General features: G+C 48.7%; 1 protein-coding gene across 1 annotated transcript; it reads left to right on the forward strand.

The window, feature by feature from the left end:
* Positions 1-11,376: 11,376 nt before the first annotated feature.
* LOC131562186 (serine/threonine-protein kinase PAK 1-like) lies at positions 11,377-17,584 on the forward strand. The gene is made up of 6 exons (XM_058811761.1): positions 11,377-11,402; positions 12,949-13,066; positions 13,768-13,867; positions 14,269-14,465; positions 15,799-15,936; positions 17,318-17,584. The coding sequence occupies exons 2-6, from the start codon at positions 12,989-12,991 to the stop codon at positions 17,408-17,410; spliced, it is 606 nt and encodes a 201-aa protein (XP_058667744.1). The 5' UTR covers positions 11,377-11,402; positions 12,949-12,988; the 3' UTR covers positions 17,411-17,584.
* The last annotated feature ends 506 nt before the right edge of the window (positions 17,585-18,090 follow it).

Raw genomic sequence — 18,090 nt, forward strand, 5'->3', positions numbered from 1 at the left:
CTCCTCGTGGCAGGAGACTGTAAATGCTCGGAGAGGGGGGCAGTAGAAAGGAACTGCCATAGTTCAGCATAATAAATCACCACACTGTAGTTTTCTGCATAAATTGCTGCACTTGTTGAAAACAAAATCCTGAAATCTCCCCAAACACAACCGTGCAGTCCCAAATGACCACAGTGTGGGAGAAAAACCACTCAACCCCCCTGTATACCCAAGCACCAGGTGTCACAGGGAGTACCAATCCCTGCAACTAGAAAGTCCACACACACAGGCTCACCGGGAAGGGAATATCTCTTTATGAGGGGACAGAGAGCTCACTCTTCTCAACACAACACACACCATACACCACATCGGCATCCACCCACATCATCTTCCTCAAACATTCACACACTGAAAATACAACCACAACTACAACACAAAGGAAAAACAGCAGCAATAAAACAGGATTTGCTCAATTCACCCCCAGAATTCCTAGCAGGTCCTTATTGACACAGCAAATCCTTTCTGCCATCAGCCAGACCCAAGCCCAAACTGCACAGGCGTACGTCGTGCACAGGACATCTCTGTGTGACTTGTGAACAGCCCTTCCCCTGCATACGCCTTACGGGTTACTTTATACAGAGTTAAAGGTTCCTTTCTCCACAGTGCCAGCAGTCTTGTCTGTCCCCCACGAGGAGCAGCCGAGAGCGGAGGTGCCTCCAGGAAAGGAATGTCCTGGCAGCACCCAGAGACATCCAGAGCCCGGATGTTCTTGCTGGAGCAGGGAAGCGTTCCTGCCGCGGTCAGCAAATGAGGTGTGGAATAGAACACCCCACAGTTAAAGGTAGGAGGTGGTGTGTTAATTACAGCCAGGCACACGAGGAGTTGTCTCCTAAAGACATGTGTGAAGAACCACTGGCTCTCTCTCTCATCTCTACTCATCTAAAATATCTTACACATTCATATAAATCCCAAAAAACCTAACACATATTCATTAGATAACACTGCCTACCCTCCTTTGAATTAAAATGTATTATAATTGAGTCCAAAGTTCCTTCACATTTCTGCAGTCTTTCACTTCAAATGGGTTGGTGGGTTTTAAAGTGGGGAATGGTCTCCTTCTGATGAAGGCCAAGACGTCTTCCTCAATTTGACCTCTTTCCTTATGATGTGTTGGCAGGCTTTCACACCCCTTGGCTATAGTTGTAGTTTCGGGGCCCAGGTGCAGGCTACGGTCCTCTTCTTTGTCACAAAGAAATCCGCATCCCATCCCGCTTCTTTAAACATAGTAAAGACAGGCAAGTGACATATTACCCTAGCCTTAACTACCTTATCTGATAAAAATTAATTATCCCTTCTTATTTCTACTCTTCTTGCTATACTCTTTCCCCCTAACTAAATCTTGCTAAAATTTTAAATCTTCCAGTTCTTTTAAATCCTGGATTCATGGCCTCATCTCACACACCAGCCATGGGTGAGCCGATGCTGTAACTGGGAAATTCCACTCCTGAGCAGGAGATCCCAGGCCTGGTTCTGAGCTGGAAGGGTGAGAAGGATGAGATGCACGTGGTTTTGCTCCAGGGGATGTCCTGAAAGTGCACTGCCCACCTGCCCCTGCTGCCGAGCACCACGCTCCACCTCCTTCTCCTGCTCAGCAGATTTTTAGGAATCCAGGGCTTGGTATGTATTATTTGCTACTGCAACAAATAGAAAGAATTTGCTTTGCAAGCCCAGTTTTGTCCTGGCTTATTTTCTGCATGGGCCTCCTCCTGAACCTGGGGCAATGACCAGTAGGGACCTACAGGACACTCCTGTTCTCTTGTCAGTAAATTCGGAGAAGTGATTTAAGTATCAAGAAGTCAATAAGTATCAATCAATAAATGAAATCATTTGGGGGAATATTTAGCCTGTGAGTTTCAGCAAAGTATTGAATATGTCTTAGATCCATGGATACAAACTAGTAAGTGAGATTGCTGGGTGTGCACGTGTTAGGGAAGTGATTCCCCACACACCCAGTGCTGAGATCAAGGATTGCCTCTCTTCTAACCCTGAGCTGGCAGCAGGAATTGGGCCTTGCTTGGTAACGTTCATTTTGAAGACTTCTGTTGAGCAGGTAAGAATGGTCAAAATGAAATCTTTTCCAGTTGTTTCCCTTTGGTTTACCTGTTTGAGGGTTAAAATTGTGTGCTGCAGGTGTGCTGGGTGTGTGCAGAGCAGTGCAGCCCCAGAAACCCCTTGGCTTGCCCACAGGTTGTCATGCCTTGTTGCCAGGTGTGCCCAGCTGTGGCAGGAGAAGGAGCCCGCAGCGCAGTGGGCACCGTGCCCTGCCCAGCCGGGGCTCTCTGGCACAGAGCAGCAGCAGCGCCAGCACCGTTCAGCCCGCTCCTGCCTTGGCTTCCCCTGGCACACAGAAGCCTCTGGAAATCAGCACCGCCAGCGGCATTCCCAGCTGGGAGCAGCTGCTGCTGGCGGGCAGATGCTGCCAGTTCCACTGCTGCCAAAGGGGAAGAGAGGCAGAGATGTACACGCACCGGAGCCCTGGGCATGTCCAATAAAGGTGCAAATATGTGGGGAGATTTGTTAGGAAGCATTTCAGCTGTGATGCCAACAGTGGCTTCTCTCCTGGTTCTGTGTGTTCTGGACAAGTAATGCAATGGTTGGGTCTGACAATTAAGAAGCAGATGTTATGTGGATGTTCACATGAGTAGTGATTATATTGTAATATATCCTCCCATAGTCCTCTTTCCCGTCCCCCTTGTAACAGCCTGGGCAGTCAGGGCATTTGGGGAGGGCTGGCTTGTGACCAGCAGGCAGGGTGTAACAACGCCTGACCTCCAGTCGGCATGCAGGAAAGTAATCTCCACCCATGGGCAGCAGAGAAAGAGTTGACTGGCAAAACTTTTGGAGGGGCTGAGGGTATAAAAGGCAGAGCATCCTTTTTGCAGATGAGCACATGGCTGCTAGTCACAGAGACTCCCAATGATGCGACTTTTCCTTATTCAGTCCTTTGTTAAGGTTTACTAAACCTTTAAAATTTTAAAAGTGAGAGTCATTTCTCACACGTGCAAAGCTGTGGGCCATTATCTTGGTCTGGTTTCCTTTGCTTGTGTCCCATCTGAGTGCTCAGTTGGGGTACAGGCTGTAGGTGCTTGGGGCACTCCTGGAGTTCCTCTTGGATCCCCTGAACAACAGGGTTTGGCCCATGAGGGGAATTTTCGGTGCTTTGTGACAGATGAGAATTTCCCAGGCTCTTTTGTGTTTTCTGTAGGGAAGGTTGGTTATTGCTTTGCATAAAGACCAACACAGAGCTGTCCCTTTGTGATGTCAGGGCATGGTTGTGCCGTCGTCATAGTGGCATCAGAAGGTTGCCTTGGTGCACGGAAGGCCTGAGTGTCAGAGCAGCCCTAGGCCTTGCTCAGATCAGGAGAACCTTCCTGGTCAAAGCAGCTGTCAGTAGGCAGCTGCCCACTGACACGAGGCTTGTTTTTTAGCGTTTAGAAAAATTGCAGATATGCCAATAATTAACCATCTGGCCACTGCAGCTTTTGCTGCATATGGCATTACTTATTCCATTTATTATTTCACAAATTTTGCACGTAAGTAGAGGCTTCCCTTCTGCTTAGCTTAGGGTGTAACCTAACCTGGCTTTTGTATGTCTTCCTGCTCTTTCTTGGGGGCTGAGTTTCTGATTTTGAAACAGAAAGAGCATTAGGATGCCTCTGCTTTGGTAAAGCTCCTGTCCAGAGGTTCAGCTAAAAAGGGGGTGTCTGTAGCCACAGGGGCAGCATTTGCAGGGGAACCTGCAGGGCTTCCGTTCCCTGCACGGGAGAGTCTGTGGCAGCAGAGTCTGTCATTTCCTCAGGTTGCTGGGAGAAGCAAGACACCTTTGAAAATGTAGACTGGCAGACCTTCTTTAAGGCTTTCCAAAAACTCTGCAGTTGTTCCCAGAATTCCGAGAAAGCTTCTTTCTTTTTAAATTTTGTCATGAAAGGATTTGACTAACTTGACCTTTTACTAAATGCTAAAATAGTTGTTCCCTTTGAAAGGAAGTGCTGCTGTGCTTTTCCACAATAGAACTGCGCCACCTCTGGGGGATTTTGGGGAAGCTTTTCTGGGCAACGGTTTCCTGCAAGTTAATCAGAATCAGTGCATGACACTGAGTGAAAAAAAAAGAGTACCTGAAGGAGAAGATTTCAGAAGCTGTCTTATGTGTTTGGTAGAACAGGAGCATTGAGTGCTAAAAACACTTTGCATTTGCTTGATCATATTTGTATTCATTTCCTGGCTAAACTGGCTGCAGTGTAGGCACAACCAAGAATATTGTCCGGGTCTCTTGCTGGCTGGTGTGAATGAGATGTGTCTCCTGGAGGGATGTTGTGAAATGGGAAATCATCTCTGTTTGGGCTGACTTGTTCTGTGGGATTCAGCAGCCCAGGCAGTTTTCTGACAGCATCTGGTTCATTTTCCCTTCCCACTACAGGACACCTGAAGCGTGTATTCAGCAGCGCTGAAGATCCTGAGGTGAGTGAGAAAGGAACATTTCATGTTCCTGGTGTTTAAGACTTGTAGAGCAAGCTGAGAGCTTGGCCAGTAGCAGTAGACTGTAGAGGGCCAGCTAGGAAGGCCGAAAGAAAAACCATATTCATGCCTGTAACAAAAATAATAAAGGCAGAGATAGATATTTTTAAATTTCCTTCTCAGAGTTTGAAGAACTAAAAACCTAGTTTTGAAAAGAGAACGATGCTTGCCGACAGCAGATAGGGAAAATTTAATGAAGAGCAATTTCCTGTACAGTTGAATTAGATCATTTTAATTTAAAGAGAGGGACTTAGAATGCTATTCCTATCAAACTTGATGATATCTACTTGGAACATGAGGTGGTAGAACAGGAAGGCCATCTTGCAACGGTGCCTGCTGTATCTGAAGTGCAATGGGCACCTTTGTGGCTGGGGAGCTGCGTGGGCCCAAAGGACGCAGGGCTGGCGGCCGTGAGCAGCTGGAGATGAGGCAGCGTGGGGCCAGGGGGCCCAGAAGGCCAAGGGCACGGTGGCTGTGCCAGCAGCAGTGGGGCAGCAGGAGCAGGGCAGGGAGCGTGGCCCTGTGCTGGGCAGCGCTGCGGCCACAGCTGGAGTGCTGTGTGCAGCTGTGGGCCCTGGGAAGCAGAAAGTCATGGAGGGGCTGCAGCGTGGGCACAGAGGGACAGGGGAGCTGGGCAAGGGGTGCAGCACAAGGCCAGGGAGGAGGTGCTGAGGGAGCTTTAGCCTGGACAATGGGGGCTCATGAGGGACCTTCAGGCAGACTGCCATTGATCCCTGCCTTGGATCCATAGAGCCAATGCTCAGCACGAGGGCTGTTTGCCTGCCAAACATCCCTTCACTGCATCCAAGTGCTTTAGACACTGGTGTGGGTAACGCTTTCATATTTTGTTGATTTGTTTGTTTGCTAGAAGGAGAAGCCTTGTGCAATTTCTCCTTCTCCAGGGAGCAAGGGAGCTTTTTTCTCAGTCTTTCCTACCCTTTTACAGCACTGGCAGAAATTCTGCTAGAATTTCAGTTTTCAAGGGGGCAGTTCTGGACAATGCAGTATTTTTGCACAAGAACACATCGTTTGGGGCAGGGATGTTGGTGCAGAACGAGCTGTTCTGGTGCCAGACCAGCCAGTAGGGCTTGCCCATCCTTTTCACGTAAACGGCTCCCGTGTCTTTTGGCTGCCCAGGGAATCAGTGTGTGTTGTGTTTGGGAACTGAGTAGGAAATCAATGCCCTTGCATTCCAGCTGGTGCTCAGAGATTAGAGGAGCTGGGAGGGGCTGGGCTGCATTTCTGATTCCAGCCACTTCAGCACCATCAGTGTGGGCGAGTCCAAGCGAAGAACTTGCCCGAGCACAGATGCACAAAGAGAGCCGTTCCCAGTGCAATGCTCTGGGTCTGATTGCATTCCTTAAGGACCTACATGCTCCAGATTCCCCAAGAGTGTGGGTTACTGAAGCAACAGGAGAGCAAGTTCAGGATGGCTGCTGGTTGGGGCACTGCTGCCGAGTGCTGATGTGTGTAGCGACAGAAAGGACAGGATTGATTCAGGGTGACCCCCACGTGGCGAAAAATGTGCTTTCACTCTATGATTTAGAAGTTTAAACAAATGCTTTATTAAGCTATGTTATATTACACTAGTACTATATTAAAACTATACTAAAGAGATATTATACTAAAAACATACGAAAGAAAAACTCGTGACTGTCTCCACACAGCCTTTTATCTAATTATCTAATCAGTCTAAACAACTATCACTAAAATCCAATTAACAAATCACTTTCAGTAAACAATCACTATAACACATTCTTCATGTACTCAAAAACAAGAACAGCAAGTAGGGATAATAATTGTTTTCTCTCCTTCTATGAGTTTCTCACTACCTTCCCTTAAAAAAACCTAGGAGAGAGAATTATATCTCTCTCCATTCAAAGAATGTAAATACTACAGCACAGTAAAGAGAGATGATAAAAGTGAGATCTGTCTATCTATCGATTTTAATCTTCCTGGCTCTGCTCCAAAGCAGTGGAAGATGCAAAGGCATCTATTCAGGAGAGAATTAGAGACAAGTTCCATTGACTGATCCTGAGCAGGCAGAGATGTTTCCCCCTCCAGAGATGGTTGTTTTTTCCCCTCATGTTTTCCTACTCCAGCCTTTTCTGACCTGAAGCCTTCATTTGTCCTTTAAATTTTTGCATGTCTTAAGGGAATGGAACTATCCCATGCTGTAGCTGGGGTCTGGTGACTCTGGTCATACATGCCATGCCATACATGGCACATGGTTTCCTTCACTGGCATCCCCAGGGCTGTGTAAGTGCATTCGTTAATGGGGCCTTATGAGAAACTCTGTTACTGCTGGTCAGAATTCTCCGTTGACAAAAGAGGGAGAAGAAACACCTTGGTCCTCCTCCATATACTGAGGTGGCCATAGAGGTTCTCTGACTTCCATCAGAGATCTTTGCATGCATCCTTATCTCCTGAATGACCCGGTTTTCTAACAAGAGTGTGGATGTCAGGAAGGAGGAATGCTGGTGCAGGCCTGAAGAGAAGGTGAACTCCAGAAGTGTCTCTCACAAGGAGTGAGCTCACCCAGGAAGTCCCTGCAGAGCCAGGATGGAGCTGTGGGACAGGGCGGGGAGTCAGTCACTACTGAAAGACAAACAGGACACGGCGGAAGCAGAGGGAGGCCCTCACCAGACCCTTGAGAAATGCCACCCCTTCCCTGTCAGCTGCCTGAGAGGCTGCTGGAGCTTCAGTCCCAGATGGCCCCTGATTGTAGGGCCAGGGCCACTTTGGAATCTGTGCCTCCCCTCGGGCAGAGAACGACCCAGGAGAGCAGCAGCACAGTGCTTTGGGAACGTGTGAGCCCAGCAGTCTGTGAGTCTTGGCCCACAAAGGGCGTATGGGAAGTTGAAACCCATCTTCTCTTGCTTTCCGTGCAGGTGCTTCTAGAGAAAGAGCAGGAGCACACTGCCTCATCTGAGCTGCCATGCCAGACTCAGGGAGAGCTGTTCCCAGCCCGAGGGCAGGAAGAGCAGCTCAGGCAGCAGGTGGAAGAGCCACAGGAGAATGGCCAGGTAAGCCTGACTGGCCAGGCCACAGAGGGAAGGGCAGGGAGAGGGGCATAAACCAGAGCTCTTGAGACTGAGGAGGCCAGGAGTCCCACAGGCAATGGAGGCACAGAGCCTTGCAATCTGCAGTGATCAGCCCTGGGACAGGAGGTTTGCAATGGAGGCAGATGTGGGGAGGGAAGCAGAAAGAAGGGGCTGAATAAATGTGATTTTGAGGCTGCAAGAGGAAAAAAGCTGAGCCTGATGGCAGCTCTCAGTCCCTTGCTCTGCTTTTGTGTGTACAGAACATCAAGGCAGAGCCACAAGCAGAGCTGCCCGAAGCTCAGAGTGACATCATGGCAGTGAAGAGAAAGAACAAGGAAGACATGGGAAGAATTCAAGAGGAGAATCTCCATCAGCAGAGGGGCGATCATCAAAACCAGGTGAGTGAAAGAGTGGCAGCCACTCCACTCATGAAATGTCCTCTCTTTTGTTTATTAGAGAACATGAAGGAACAGCTGGATGCAGAGCTTCAGACAGCTCACAGTATGATCAAGGCAAGGCATAGGCAGCTGGAGGAAGAAATGAAAATCATCAGAGAGAAACTTAATCGCTTCCGTCAGTCTCTGCAAAACCAAGTGAGTGAAAGAGGCATGCAGCCACTGCAGTCACCAATCTGGTGGTTTCTGCCCTTCTTGCCTTTCCAGTGCAGAGCAGCAGGGAGTGGTGCTATGCCTCTGAGTGCCATGCTGCTGTAGTGTGTGTATCACAGTCACTCTGAAGGACATTTCCCGGTGTGCTGAATCTCAACATCTGCCCTGGACAGTGAAACTTGTCCTTTGGCCTTTTGGTCAGCAGTCATCCAAATTGATTCCTGCTGGCCTGTTCCTGCTCTCCTTTTTTCTTGAGGTGTTTTTACAGTGGAACTTGGTGACCCAGATGGAGGATTGAAACAAGCTGTTGTATCCCCTGTCAGTCTGTTCTTTGCCTTTCCTCACAGTCGATGACTCTTGGCTGACAGGGACAAGCTGTAGTGTCTGACTGCTTTGTTCTGTTTGACTTGAGGTGCAAGTGTTGACATCTCACCGGGCAGCCTGCGAAGACTTGCAGGGAATGTGTGGCAATGAAGAACCCCAAGTTTGGAGTGAGGCACAGGAACAGTGCCCACCAGAAATGCTCCAGGTCCAGCACATCATGGGCTCTGAACCTGCTGCTGCAGCAGCATCACCTCGAGGAAGCCCTTCTGTGAAACCTGGGAACTCAGGCTGGGGCACATCCTGGGAACAGGAGATTGAGGAGGAGTACCTGCAGCTGCTGGGTACGTCTGGGGTGTTTCTTATCTGAGGGACAGTGTGTTGTGTGCAGGTGTCAGCAGAGCTGTACCAAATGCTCCTCCTGAGCTCGGTGTCACAGGGCCATTTAGGACTCCCCAGAGGCAGTGCTGTGCTCCGAGGCAGCGAGAGAGCTCTGGGTGTTCCTGCTGCCTCTGAGGGCACCTGGGACTGGCTTGGGTTTGCCTGAGCTTCCCTCTCTGCTAAAGGCTGAAGCAGGGATTGTTCTTGGATCAGCAGAAGGCTGTGACCTAGCAAATGATCTAGGCAAGTCCTGTGTGCTAGTGGCCAAACTGAACAGAATTTTTAGCTTCCTAAATTCTCCTTTGACTCCTGACTTGCAACCAGTCATCACAGCAAAAAAACTTCACAGAAATGGACTGACTTTGGAGTTTTGTCTTTTTGGTTGGGCATTTTTTGAGGGGGGGGGGGGGGGGTGGGGTGGGATTGCTTTTCTGTTGTTCATTTTTGGTGGGGCTTTTTTGTTGTGTTTTTCTCCATCCCGAAGGAGGCCTTCTACCCCACGTTTTAATGATGTCATTTTATGACTGTTACTGTTACCACTACTACACCTGCAGTTTATTTTCATGAGAATGCTATCTTTTTGTCAATAAGAACTACTTTGAAAGAACATCAGGTTACAGGACAAATAGAGAGCACAAGGTATTTTCCATGTGCCGCCATAGGAAAAACAGAGACTTTGATAACAAACTTTATTTAATCTTCTAGTTTTATGCTTATCAAGATGTGTCCAGGAGACACATCCAAGTGGCGTGATCAGATAAAACTGTACTGCAGGCATTTCTCAGGAGAGAGCCTCCAGCCCAGCCATGGTATATCCCTCAGATGCATGGCACTTTTCCATACCTGATTCCCACTCTTTCCCATGACTGTTAGAATCCTACCCATTGGCCCAGGCCCTGCTCAGATCAGTCTCTAGGAAAACACATCAAGCCCTTTGTGATTCTGCAGCACAACCCAATGAATCTGCTTCTTGCCCGTAACAGCTGCCAGTGCTGTGCTCTCAGATAAGAGACCTGGTGGGGCTGAGACCAGAGCCCAGTGGATTCTGTGTCTGCCATCACCTGTTGGGACAAAAAGGGCACTGATGTGTGCCTCGGTGTGGCTGATCTCAAAGCCCATCCTGTTGTGTCCTGAATGGGGGCAACAGCTTGTCTGGGGCTCAGGCTCACTCTGGCTTCTTCCCATCAGTGCCTGTCAGTGCTCATGCTGGGGCTTTGCCAGCCTTGTTGTGGTCGCTGCCCTGTCCCTGAGGGCTGGAGGGACTGCAGAGGCTGGAGCCTTCCTTAGCTGGGAGAGGGGCATCTTTGAGCTCAGCCTGCTCACAAACAGGTCAGGGTCCTGATGCTGAAAGCCCCGTCAGGATCGGTTACAGCTGGAGCTGCTCTGGTTTACAAATGGGAAGGCATTCCTTTGGCAAACTGCTGAAAGGTGGGGTAGATGTCCTCCTCTCCTGGGATTGTATGTCCCTGTGCTTTGTTTCCTGTCAAGAGAACTCTTCAAAAGACTGTACAAATCAGTCTCTGTGCTGGCCACCTGTGCTGCAGGGCTGTCTGCCTGGTTGTGGTTGTTGTTACCCAGCCGACCACAAAGGGCTCAGAGCTCCAGGCGCTGGGGCTGCCTTTTGTATCTCCTGGAAGCTGGGATCTCTGCTTTAAAGTCAGCATCTTGCATTTTGTTTCCCTCAGGGAGAATGGTGAACACCACTGAAAATCCCCTGATGAAATACACACATCTGAATTATATTGGCAGCGGGTGAGTCCAACAGCAGTTACTCCTGCACAACCGTGGGCCAGGTGTGTTTGGGGTGGAATGTCTATCCAGCGTGAAGTCAGGACAGCTGTAAAGATGATCACACACTGGGGATAGATCGTCCCATCTCTCAATGCTGCTCAGAATTTGTGAGTGCGCTCAGAAGGCATTGTCAGAGATGCCTTGCTACCGAGGTCTTGCCTGCATCAAGCAACAGGACCTGGAAGGTCTCCTTGTCTCTCAAGTGTGAGACAGCTCTGTGTTAATTTCTTTAGCATTTTTTGTGTGTCTCAAAATCATACTGGCACACTAATGAAAAGAGAAGTAACTTGCTTGCCTGAAAAAGCAACTTATGCCCTATCAAAGCTGTGAGATAACAGTTCCCACAGTTCCCAGGAACAATTCTTTCCCCTGGTTTGAAGAGGGAAACACTCTGTGGTCAGGATAGGAACCACACTGTTTAGACAGTGAAACCCAAGAGGAAAGACTAAACTCCCTTTAGAAATTGGACCGCAGTGCTTCAGGAACAGGCCCAGTGCCCATGCACTTGAGAGGAAAATGCATCATCTCCCTTCTGGCAGAGCCCTCCTGCATCCTGCAGGTTTTGACACTTGCAGCAGAGATCTCCTGTGTGGGCTGGCTTTCACTGCAAGATCTAAACAGCTTCTCCTTTCTCTGCTTCTGTTTTTTTTCTAGGACTTTTGGGCATGTTTACAGAGCACTCGACAGTGCCACAGGAGGAGAGGTAAATGTCAACAACCCCTGCAGGCTCTGCTGCACTCGAGGGCTTTCCCCTCTGGTGTGAGCTGTGGCTGGAGCTTTGGGCAGAGCTGTGCTGAAAAGGCACAAGAAGCACAGACTGGTGCCAGCCCACAGAACACATTTGGGACTCTGTCCTCCTCAGCTGCCGGAAGGAAGGCACGGAGGGCAGCGGTTCCTTTCAGAGAAGGACGCGCTCACTCGCTCTCCATTGCTAAAACAAAGGTGGTGCCTGCGAGCACCTCACTGCTCTTTGGGGCTACAGCTTCAGAGTCCTGAATTCTCATTTCTGGCTGCCAGCAAATCCATCTGAAAGTTCCTGGCAGTTCCTTAGCCACCTGCAGTGCTGCACTAGGGAACTGCACGTAGGGAGAGATCTGCAAGGCGTCCTTGAAAGCCCTAAGCCCTGCCCATATCCCAAGATGTATCCACAGAGTATTAAGGCATGGATTCCTTCTTCTGAGTCCCAAACAAAGCAGCAGAGAGTGCGGTCAGAGGTTTGTGGGTGATAACTGAGACACCGTTGTTACCAAGTGGTCAAGGCAAAATGTCAGTGGCCCCACGTGTCCTGTAACTGGCTCCCAAGGGAGCAGAGAAATGGGCTGTTGGAATGTCAGTTCCTGATTACTGCAGTGCCTAATCACAAGGCAGTTTGGCACAGCTCAGCTGTGTCATTGCAAAATCACTCGCTCCACGTGCCTTGTGGTCTCGTGCCACCAACCCCTCAAGTTCCTGATTTTCAATGTCATTTTAGGTGGCAATAAAAAAAATAAATCTTCAAGGAGTGAGGAGGAAGGAGCTAACCTTTAATGAAATAACGATCATGAAGACGTATAGGAGTCCCAATGTTGTGAATTATTTAGACAGGTGAGAGGTCATGGTCTTATCCCATGGATGTGTGTTTACATAAAGCAAACATGAGAGGTTAAAAACACACTTTGGTCAGTGGCAGCAAGTAAAGCTGTTAATTTTTATTTATTCATATTTCTCTACTCATCTCCAATGGATGAGAAGAGAGTGCATCTTGTCTGCATGAGTCTTCCCTGGCACACCTAGTTTGATAATTACTCCACAATTATTCAAAACCTGGATCAGCTGTATCTTCCTAACTCAATAGCCTCAAAGTTCACTGCCTCCACATTTATTTGGGATTGATTTTTTAAAGTTTCTTAAGTGCAGATGAACCATCCTAAAGTGGATTTCCCTTGGATTGTTGCCCCTCTTTGCCATTGCTATGCATGCCAGGAAGGCTAGGTGCTTATTTCCAGAAACACCATGCCTGGCATGTTTTTTATCTGGGCTGTTTCTAAACTGCACTTTTCATTTGCTGCCCATCTAAGACATCTTCTTTTTCACAGATGTGTCTTTCTCTATGAGACTGCACAGATTGCAAATAATGCACAGCCAAGAGGGAATGTCTATTCCTTTGATTCTGTCCTTGTCACAAAGGCATCTGGAAATAAGAAACCTGGAAGCAAAAAATCAACGTAGCCATGCATGTTCATCTCTACCCCCTTGTTTCCTTCTTTCAGCTACCTTCTGGGCGAGGAACTCTTGCTGGTTATAGAGTACATGGATGGAGGTGTCCTGAGCGACATCGTCAGCCAGACCTGCCTGTCTGAAGATGAGATGGCAGCCATCAGTCGGGAGGTCAGCAATGCCATCTGTGTTTCCAAGGGCTTGGGCAGGATTGTCTGGGAAACAGGGGCTCAGAACAGGAGAGGTTTCCTGTGCCGAGCTTTGTTTCTGTGTTGCTGCTATGCTATGGGCAAGTAAAAGCATCTCAAGTGAAAGGCCTGCCAGTGCCCCTGCACTCCCTGTACTCAGTGCCAGTACTCTTATCTCCTGCTGTTGTATTCTCGCTCTGTCTCTTGTATTTGTAGTTGCTGTTCTCCTCCTTGCCTCTCTAAATGTTTGCCTGGAGTCTGTCTTCACTGCATTCCTTGCCTGTAAAAGCAAAGGTGCTGGTGGCAGGATTTGAAACAAAGAGCAAAGAAAGAAGAGAGAGACTCGTTTCTCTCAGTGCTCAGCTAAAAAGGATAGGAGTGCAGCCAGAATGCTCTTTGCTTCTGAGCACATGCGCTGCAGCAGGAGTCATCCTGGCTGGTTGGCAGGGGACAGCCTACAACAGCAGGTGCTGTTGCTCTTTCAAAAGCTGACGTGCCTTTCCTCAGAAAGGTCCTGCTCTGCAAGTGTTGGAGCAGCAAGCTCTTCCTCTCAGTGGCCATGACTGTTGTGCCATTACTCCCCATTCCCCTGGAGAGGGAATCTTTTAGATTCTTTGTTTCCTTTCTTGTGTGATGAAATCACACCACTCATTTTTGCCCTTCTGTTTCTGTTTTCTCGCTCAGTGCCTGCAAGGACTGGATTTTCTTCATGCAAACGATGTGATCCATCGAGACGTGAAGAGTGACAACATCCTTCTCAGAACGGACGGTTCTGTCAAACTGGGTCAGTATATTCTTGGTCAGGTGCAGCGTTCCAGGGATGTGGCTGTGGGGCTGCTTGGCGTGACTGCCAGCTCCCCAAAAATGGTGCTGGTGGCAGTGCAGGGACCCCTGCTGCGAGCTGAGGGCACAGTTGCAACGTGCACAGAGGTAGAAGGAGCCACAAGCAGTCAAGAGTGGCCTTGCTCTGTGTGGGTCCCTTCCAGAGGGAGGGAGTTACGAGTCTAAAGTTTCCAAAGAACAAAAGCCACTGCTAGAGACAGTGTAAAACATGGGGGGATTTTTAAAGTCGCCAATGCCAGGAGATTCAACAGAGCAATTTCAAACTTCTACTGGGGAATTCTTTTGCTTGCTTTCCTAATTGCACAGAATTCAGATAAAACCAGTATTTTGTTTTCTCCTCAGCTGATTTTGGCCTCGCTACTCAGCTCAGCCCTGAGCAGAGCAGACGGTGCTCGGTAACCGGGACTCCTTGGTGGATGGCGCCTGAAGTGGTGACAGGTCAACCATATGGCCCCAAAGTGGACATATGGTCTTTTGGAATTGTGGGAATTGAAATGATAGAACAAGAACCTCCTTACTTGGGCGAAAGTTCTGGCACGGTAAGGAGCAAATACTCACTGATCCCACTGTCTTTCTCACCTGTCCCATGTCCTGTGTGCCACTGGACAAAATCCCATTGCCATCTGCTGCAACTACTTCCACCAAGGTCCCCTCCTACAAATGTCCCTGCAACACATCAGCATCTGCTGTACTTTTGCTTGCATCAGTGGGGGAACTCAAGCCTTACCACATGCAAACAAACTCCAAACAAACTCCATTCTCACTCAACACTTTCCTTTGGGTTAGTGGTTCCAGTTCTTTTGTCTGTGTAGATGGCCTTAATAACAGGGGAAAAGCATCTTAAAAGTGTTGTTATCTTTCCAGAAATGAAGGAAGGAAACCCAAACCCAACAAAGTTTCTAAAACCGTGGTCTTTAGAGAGGAACCTAACCCTGTGTGCAGTTTCTTCTCACTGGAAAACATGGGCATGAGGGTGTAATGCACAGAGTCTCTTCTGCTTCTTGTGCAGTGCTGCTGAAACACTCAGTGACCGTGTTTCTCTCCTAGCCCAAGCAACATTCTGCACATCACCAAGCCAGAGCCTGGTGATGTGGAGAGCCTGCCAAAACCTCCTGTTTGTTTCCTGGCACTTTCTGGCATGGGCCTACCATTAATGCATTGACTTGAGCAGCCAAATGACTAGAGGGTGTCCATAGGGATGGAACCTCTCCTTCTTCTGACCTAGACAATTTTTCTTTGGCTGCAAAAATGGGAAGCTGAAATTTTCAGACTGCTGAGAGACAGAGCTGCAAGTGGCTCCTGTGTGCCCAAGCAGGCATTTTCATTCCAATACGTTTGTGCAGGCATCTTAATGTGTCTGTGTTGAAGAGGAGATTGTAAATGTTTGTTTCCCTACCTGGGTATTAACTGATGGATTTCCTTTCTTTTCTTCCAATTCCCATTGTTTTCAAGAACAGCACAAAAAGCTTGATGAGTTTTGTTCTAGGGCACGTGCGCTTAAAAGACCAACAAGCACTGCAGAGATGCCTTTCATGTACTAACCCTTGAAATTAGTTAGTGTAGCAAAGTCCCTCTTCCAAAAACCATCTCAAGCTGGCATGAATCCTCAGAGAAGCAAATGTCCTTTTGCTGATGTAGTTCCCACTAACTAGGTCAGGCAATGAAATCAGCTGCCAAGGCAAGATCTGCAGGATGGTGGAAAAGCTGTGGCTGCATCGGGGTTTGGGTTTTTGGTTGGTAAAGGAAAGTCATCTCTGGGTCTGTGCCAGGGCAGAAACTGCCACTGAAGAACAGAGGTTAAACAAAGGGATCTGGGAGAGCCTTAGAGATGTGAAAGCGGGAGGTGGAGCCTGGTGTCTCCTTTCTCTCCAGGCTACATACCTGATAGCCACAGTAGGGACTCCACAGCTGCGGCAGCCCAAGCTCCTCTCAGCTTTGCTGCGTGACTTCCTGAGCTGCTGCCTGCAGACAGACGAGGAGCAGCGCTGGTCTGCCAAGGAGCTCCTGCAGGTAAAATGTGAAGGGGCTGCAGGTGAAACAGGCTCTGAGGGATGGGCTCCTCCTCCACTCAAGCCCAAGGCAGCAGATGAGCCCCCTTCCTCCTCACCTCCACTCTTGCTGCTCTTCAAATGAAAATGGTGAGGAATCCTAGACTGGGCTGGGCTGGCAGGGCCCTGTAAATGTCCTCTGGTGCAAGTGTCCTGCAATGAGCAGGGACATCTTTAAAGAGATCAGGTTGCTCAGAGCCCGTTGCCACCGGAGCCGGAATGGTTGCAGGAATGGGGCACCTACAAGCTCTTGGGGCAAGCTGTGCCAGTGTGGCACCATGCTCCGAGTACACAAGTTCTTCCTTAGACCTACTCTGATTAGATGCCCTTAGTGTTTAAAAATATTTGTCCATATCCTATTGTAACTGGCCCTGTTAAAAAAGATGTCCCCCACTTTCTTCAAAGCCACTCTGAAGTCTTGGAAAGTGGCAATAAAGTCTCCCCGGGGCCTGTCCTTCACAAAACTGTATAACTCCAGCTCCCTCTGCATTTCCTGTGAGGAGAGGTGCTCTGTCCTCTGACTGTGTCTGTTGCCCTCTTTTGTGATTTGGTGGAGTGTTCAGCTTTATCTAATGGCAAAAGAATTGAAGTAGAGCAATGCAGGGTACAGAGACATGAAATGGTGGTGGAGGAACCCAAGGAAGCCAGTCCCAGCCTAGGGGTCAGAGATTTGGCTGTGGGCAGGAGGGGCTGTGGGGGGCTCACTGTGAGCCTCTGAGGGGCCCTGGTTGGTGCCCCCCAGCCCACCCTCAGAGGTTTCTGCCACGCAAACAGGGACAGCTGGGAGGGACTTGTCCCAGCCCCATCTGCTGCCTGGCACGCTCAAGCAGACGGGAACTGTGCCAGGGTTACTGCCAGGTTGTGTGGCAGAGAGGGAACTGCAGGGCCCAGTGCCACTGGGCTGGCCCTGCTGGGAAGGAAGGTGCCATCCAGCACACGAGGGGCAGGGCATGGAAAGGCAGACACTGCTTTCTGTCCCTGTGGGAATCAGCACAGTGCCTGTCTTTCAAAGGCACGGACCTATGTGAGTCATTGGAGTTTCCTGAAAGGAAGAAAACCCAGGGACAGAAAGCGCCATTTCTAGAGCGCTGGCAGGGCAAAAATCCCAGCATGATGAAGACATCACAATAAACAGATGAGTGGGATTCTGGGCCAGGTTTGCCTGTGATGGCAAGGTCTTGAACATTGGGGATGACTGGGGAGCAGATGGTCCCATTGCTCCTCTTTCTGGGTCTTTCCAGGAACTTGATGTATCCTGATTGAGTCCCTGAAGCAATGAGCTTGGAAAGTAGTGGTTCACTGTTCTTTGGTTTTTTGTTTGTTTTTTTTTTTCCGGTGGACAGCATCCATTTGTAACTTCAGCCAAGCCACCATTCATCCTGGCACAAGTCATCAACTCAGTGAAGAAGACGAATAACCCTAACCCTAAACTCTAAACCCAAACCCTAACCCTATCCCTATCTCTATCCCTTACCCTTTCCCTTACCCTTTCCCTATCCCCAAACCTAAGCCTAAGCCAAAGCCTAAACCTAAACCCAAACCTTAACCTAAGTCTAAGCCTAAGCCTAAGACTAAGACTAAGCCTAAGCCTAAACCTAACCCTAACCCTAGGAGACGAGAACATAGCAATTATGTCAAGATGTTATCTCTGTTACCAATTTAGAGTAGGATTGTAGAGTAGGGTTGCTAAAGAGATTTGTAGCATAGAATTATAGATTAGAGTTGTAATTAATAAAGTTTCTGAAACATCAACTCACTTGGAAGATTCTCCTCCTTCTGACCCCTACGAAAATTCAACATTTCCTTCTGAATTACCAATTGTTTTTTATTGGTACTAAGTCACACATATGGCTTTTTTTGTATGGTTTCATAAGTGAGGAGGGCTCTTCTTCATTCATCCTCTCCAGACCGCACTGCCTTTGGAATATGACCCACTGGCTGGTTATGGCACAGCTGTGGTATTTCTAGTTGAGGCAGAAAGGGCAATGGCATTTGAAGGCAAAACCAAAGGAAGAATGAGGCAGCCCAAACATCTTGTGCAGATGCAGGCCTTCAGCTGTGACTGGAGAGCAATGGGGTTCCTGCCACTTGGATTTGTATCCCTAAATGCAATAAT

This window comes from Ammospiza caudacuta, chromosome 10 (genome assembly GCF_027887145.1).
Source record: "Ammospiza caudacuta isolate bAmmCau1 chromosome 10, bAmmCau1.pri, whole genome shotgun sequence".
In the NCBI taxonomy this organism is placed as follows: Eukaryota; Metazoa; Chordata; class Aves; order Passeriformes; family Passerellidae; genus Ammospiza; species Ammospiza caudacuta.

Bases quoted from the DNA above. Each gene is read 5' to 3' on its own strand.
- LOC131562186 (XM_058811761.1), top strand. From the start codon at position 12,989: ATGGATGGAGGTGTCCTGAGCGACATCGTCAGCCAGACCTGCCTGTCT. The intron at 14,466-15,798 runs GTAAGGAGCAAA...CTTTCTCTCCAG, and splicing joins TGGGCGAAAGTTCTGGCACG to GCTACATACCTGATAGCCAC. The intron at 15,937-17,317 runs GTAAAATGTGAA...TCCGGTGGACAG, and splicing joins CTGCCAAGGAGCTCCTGCAG to CATCCATTTGTAACTTCAGC.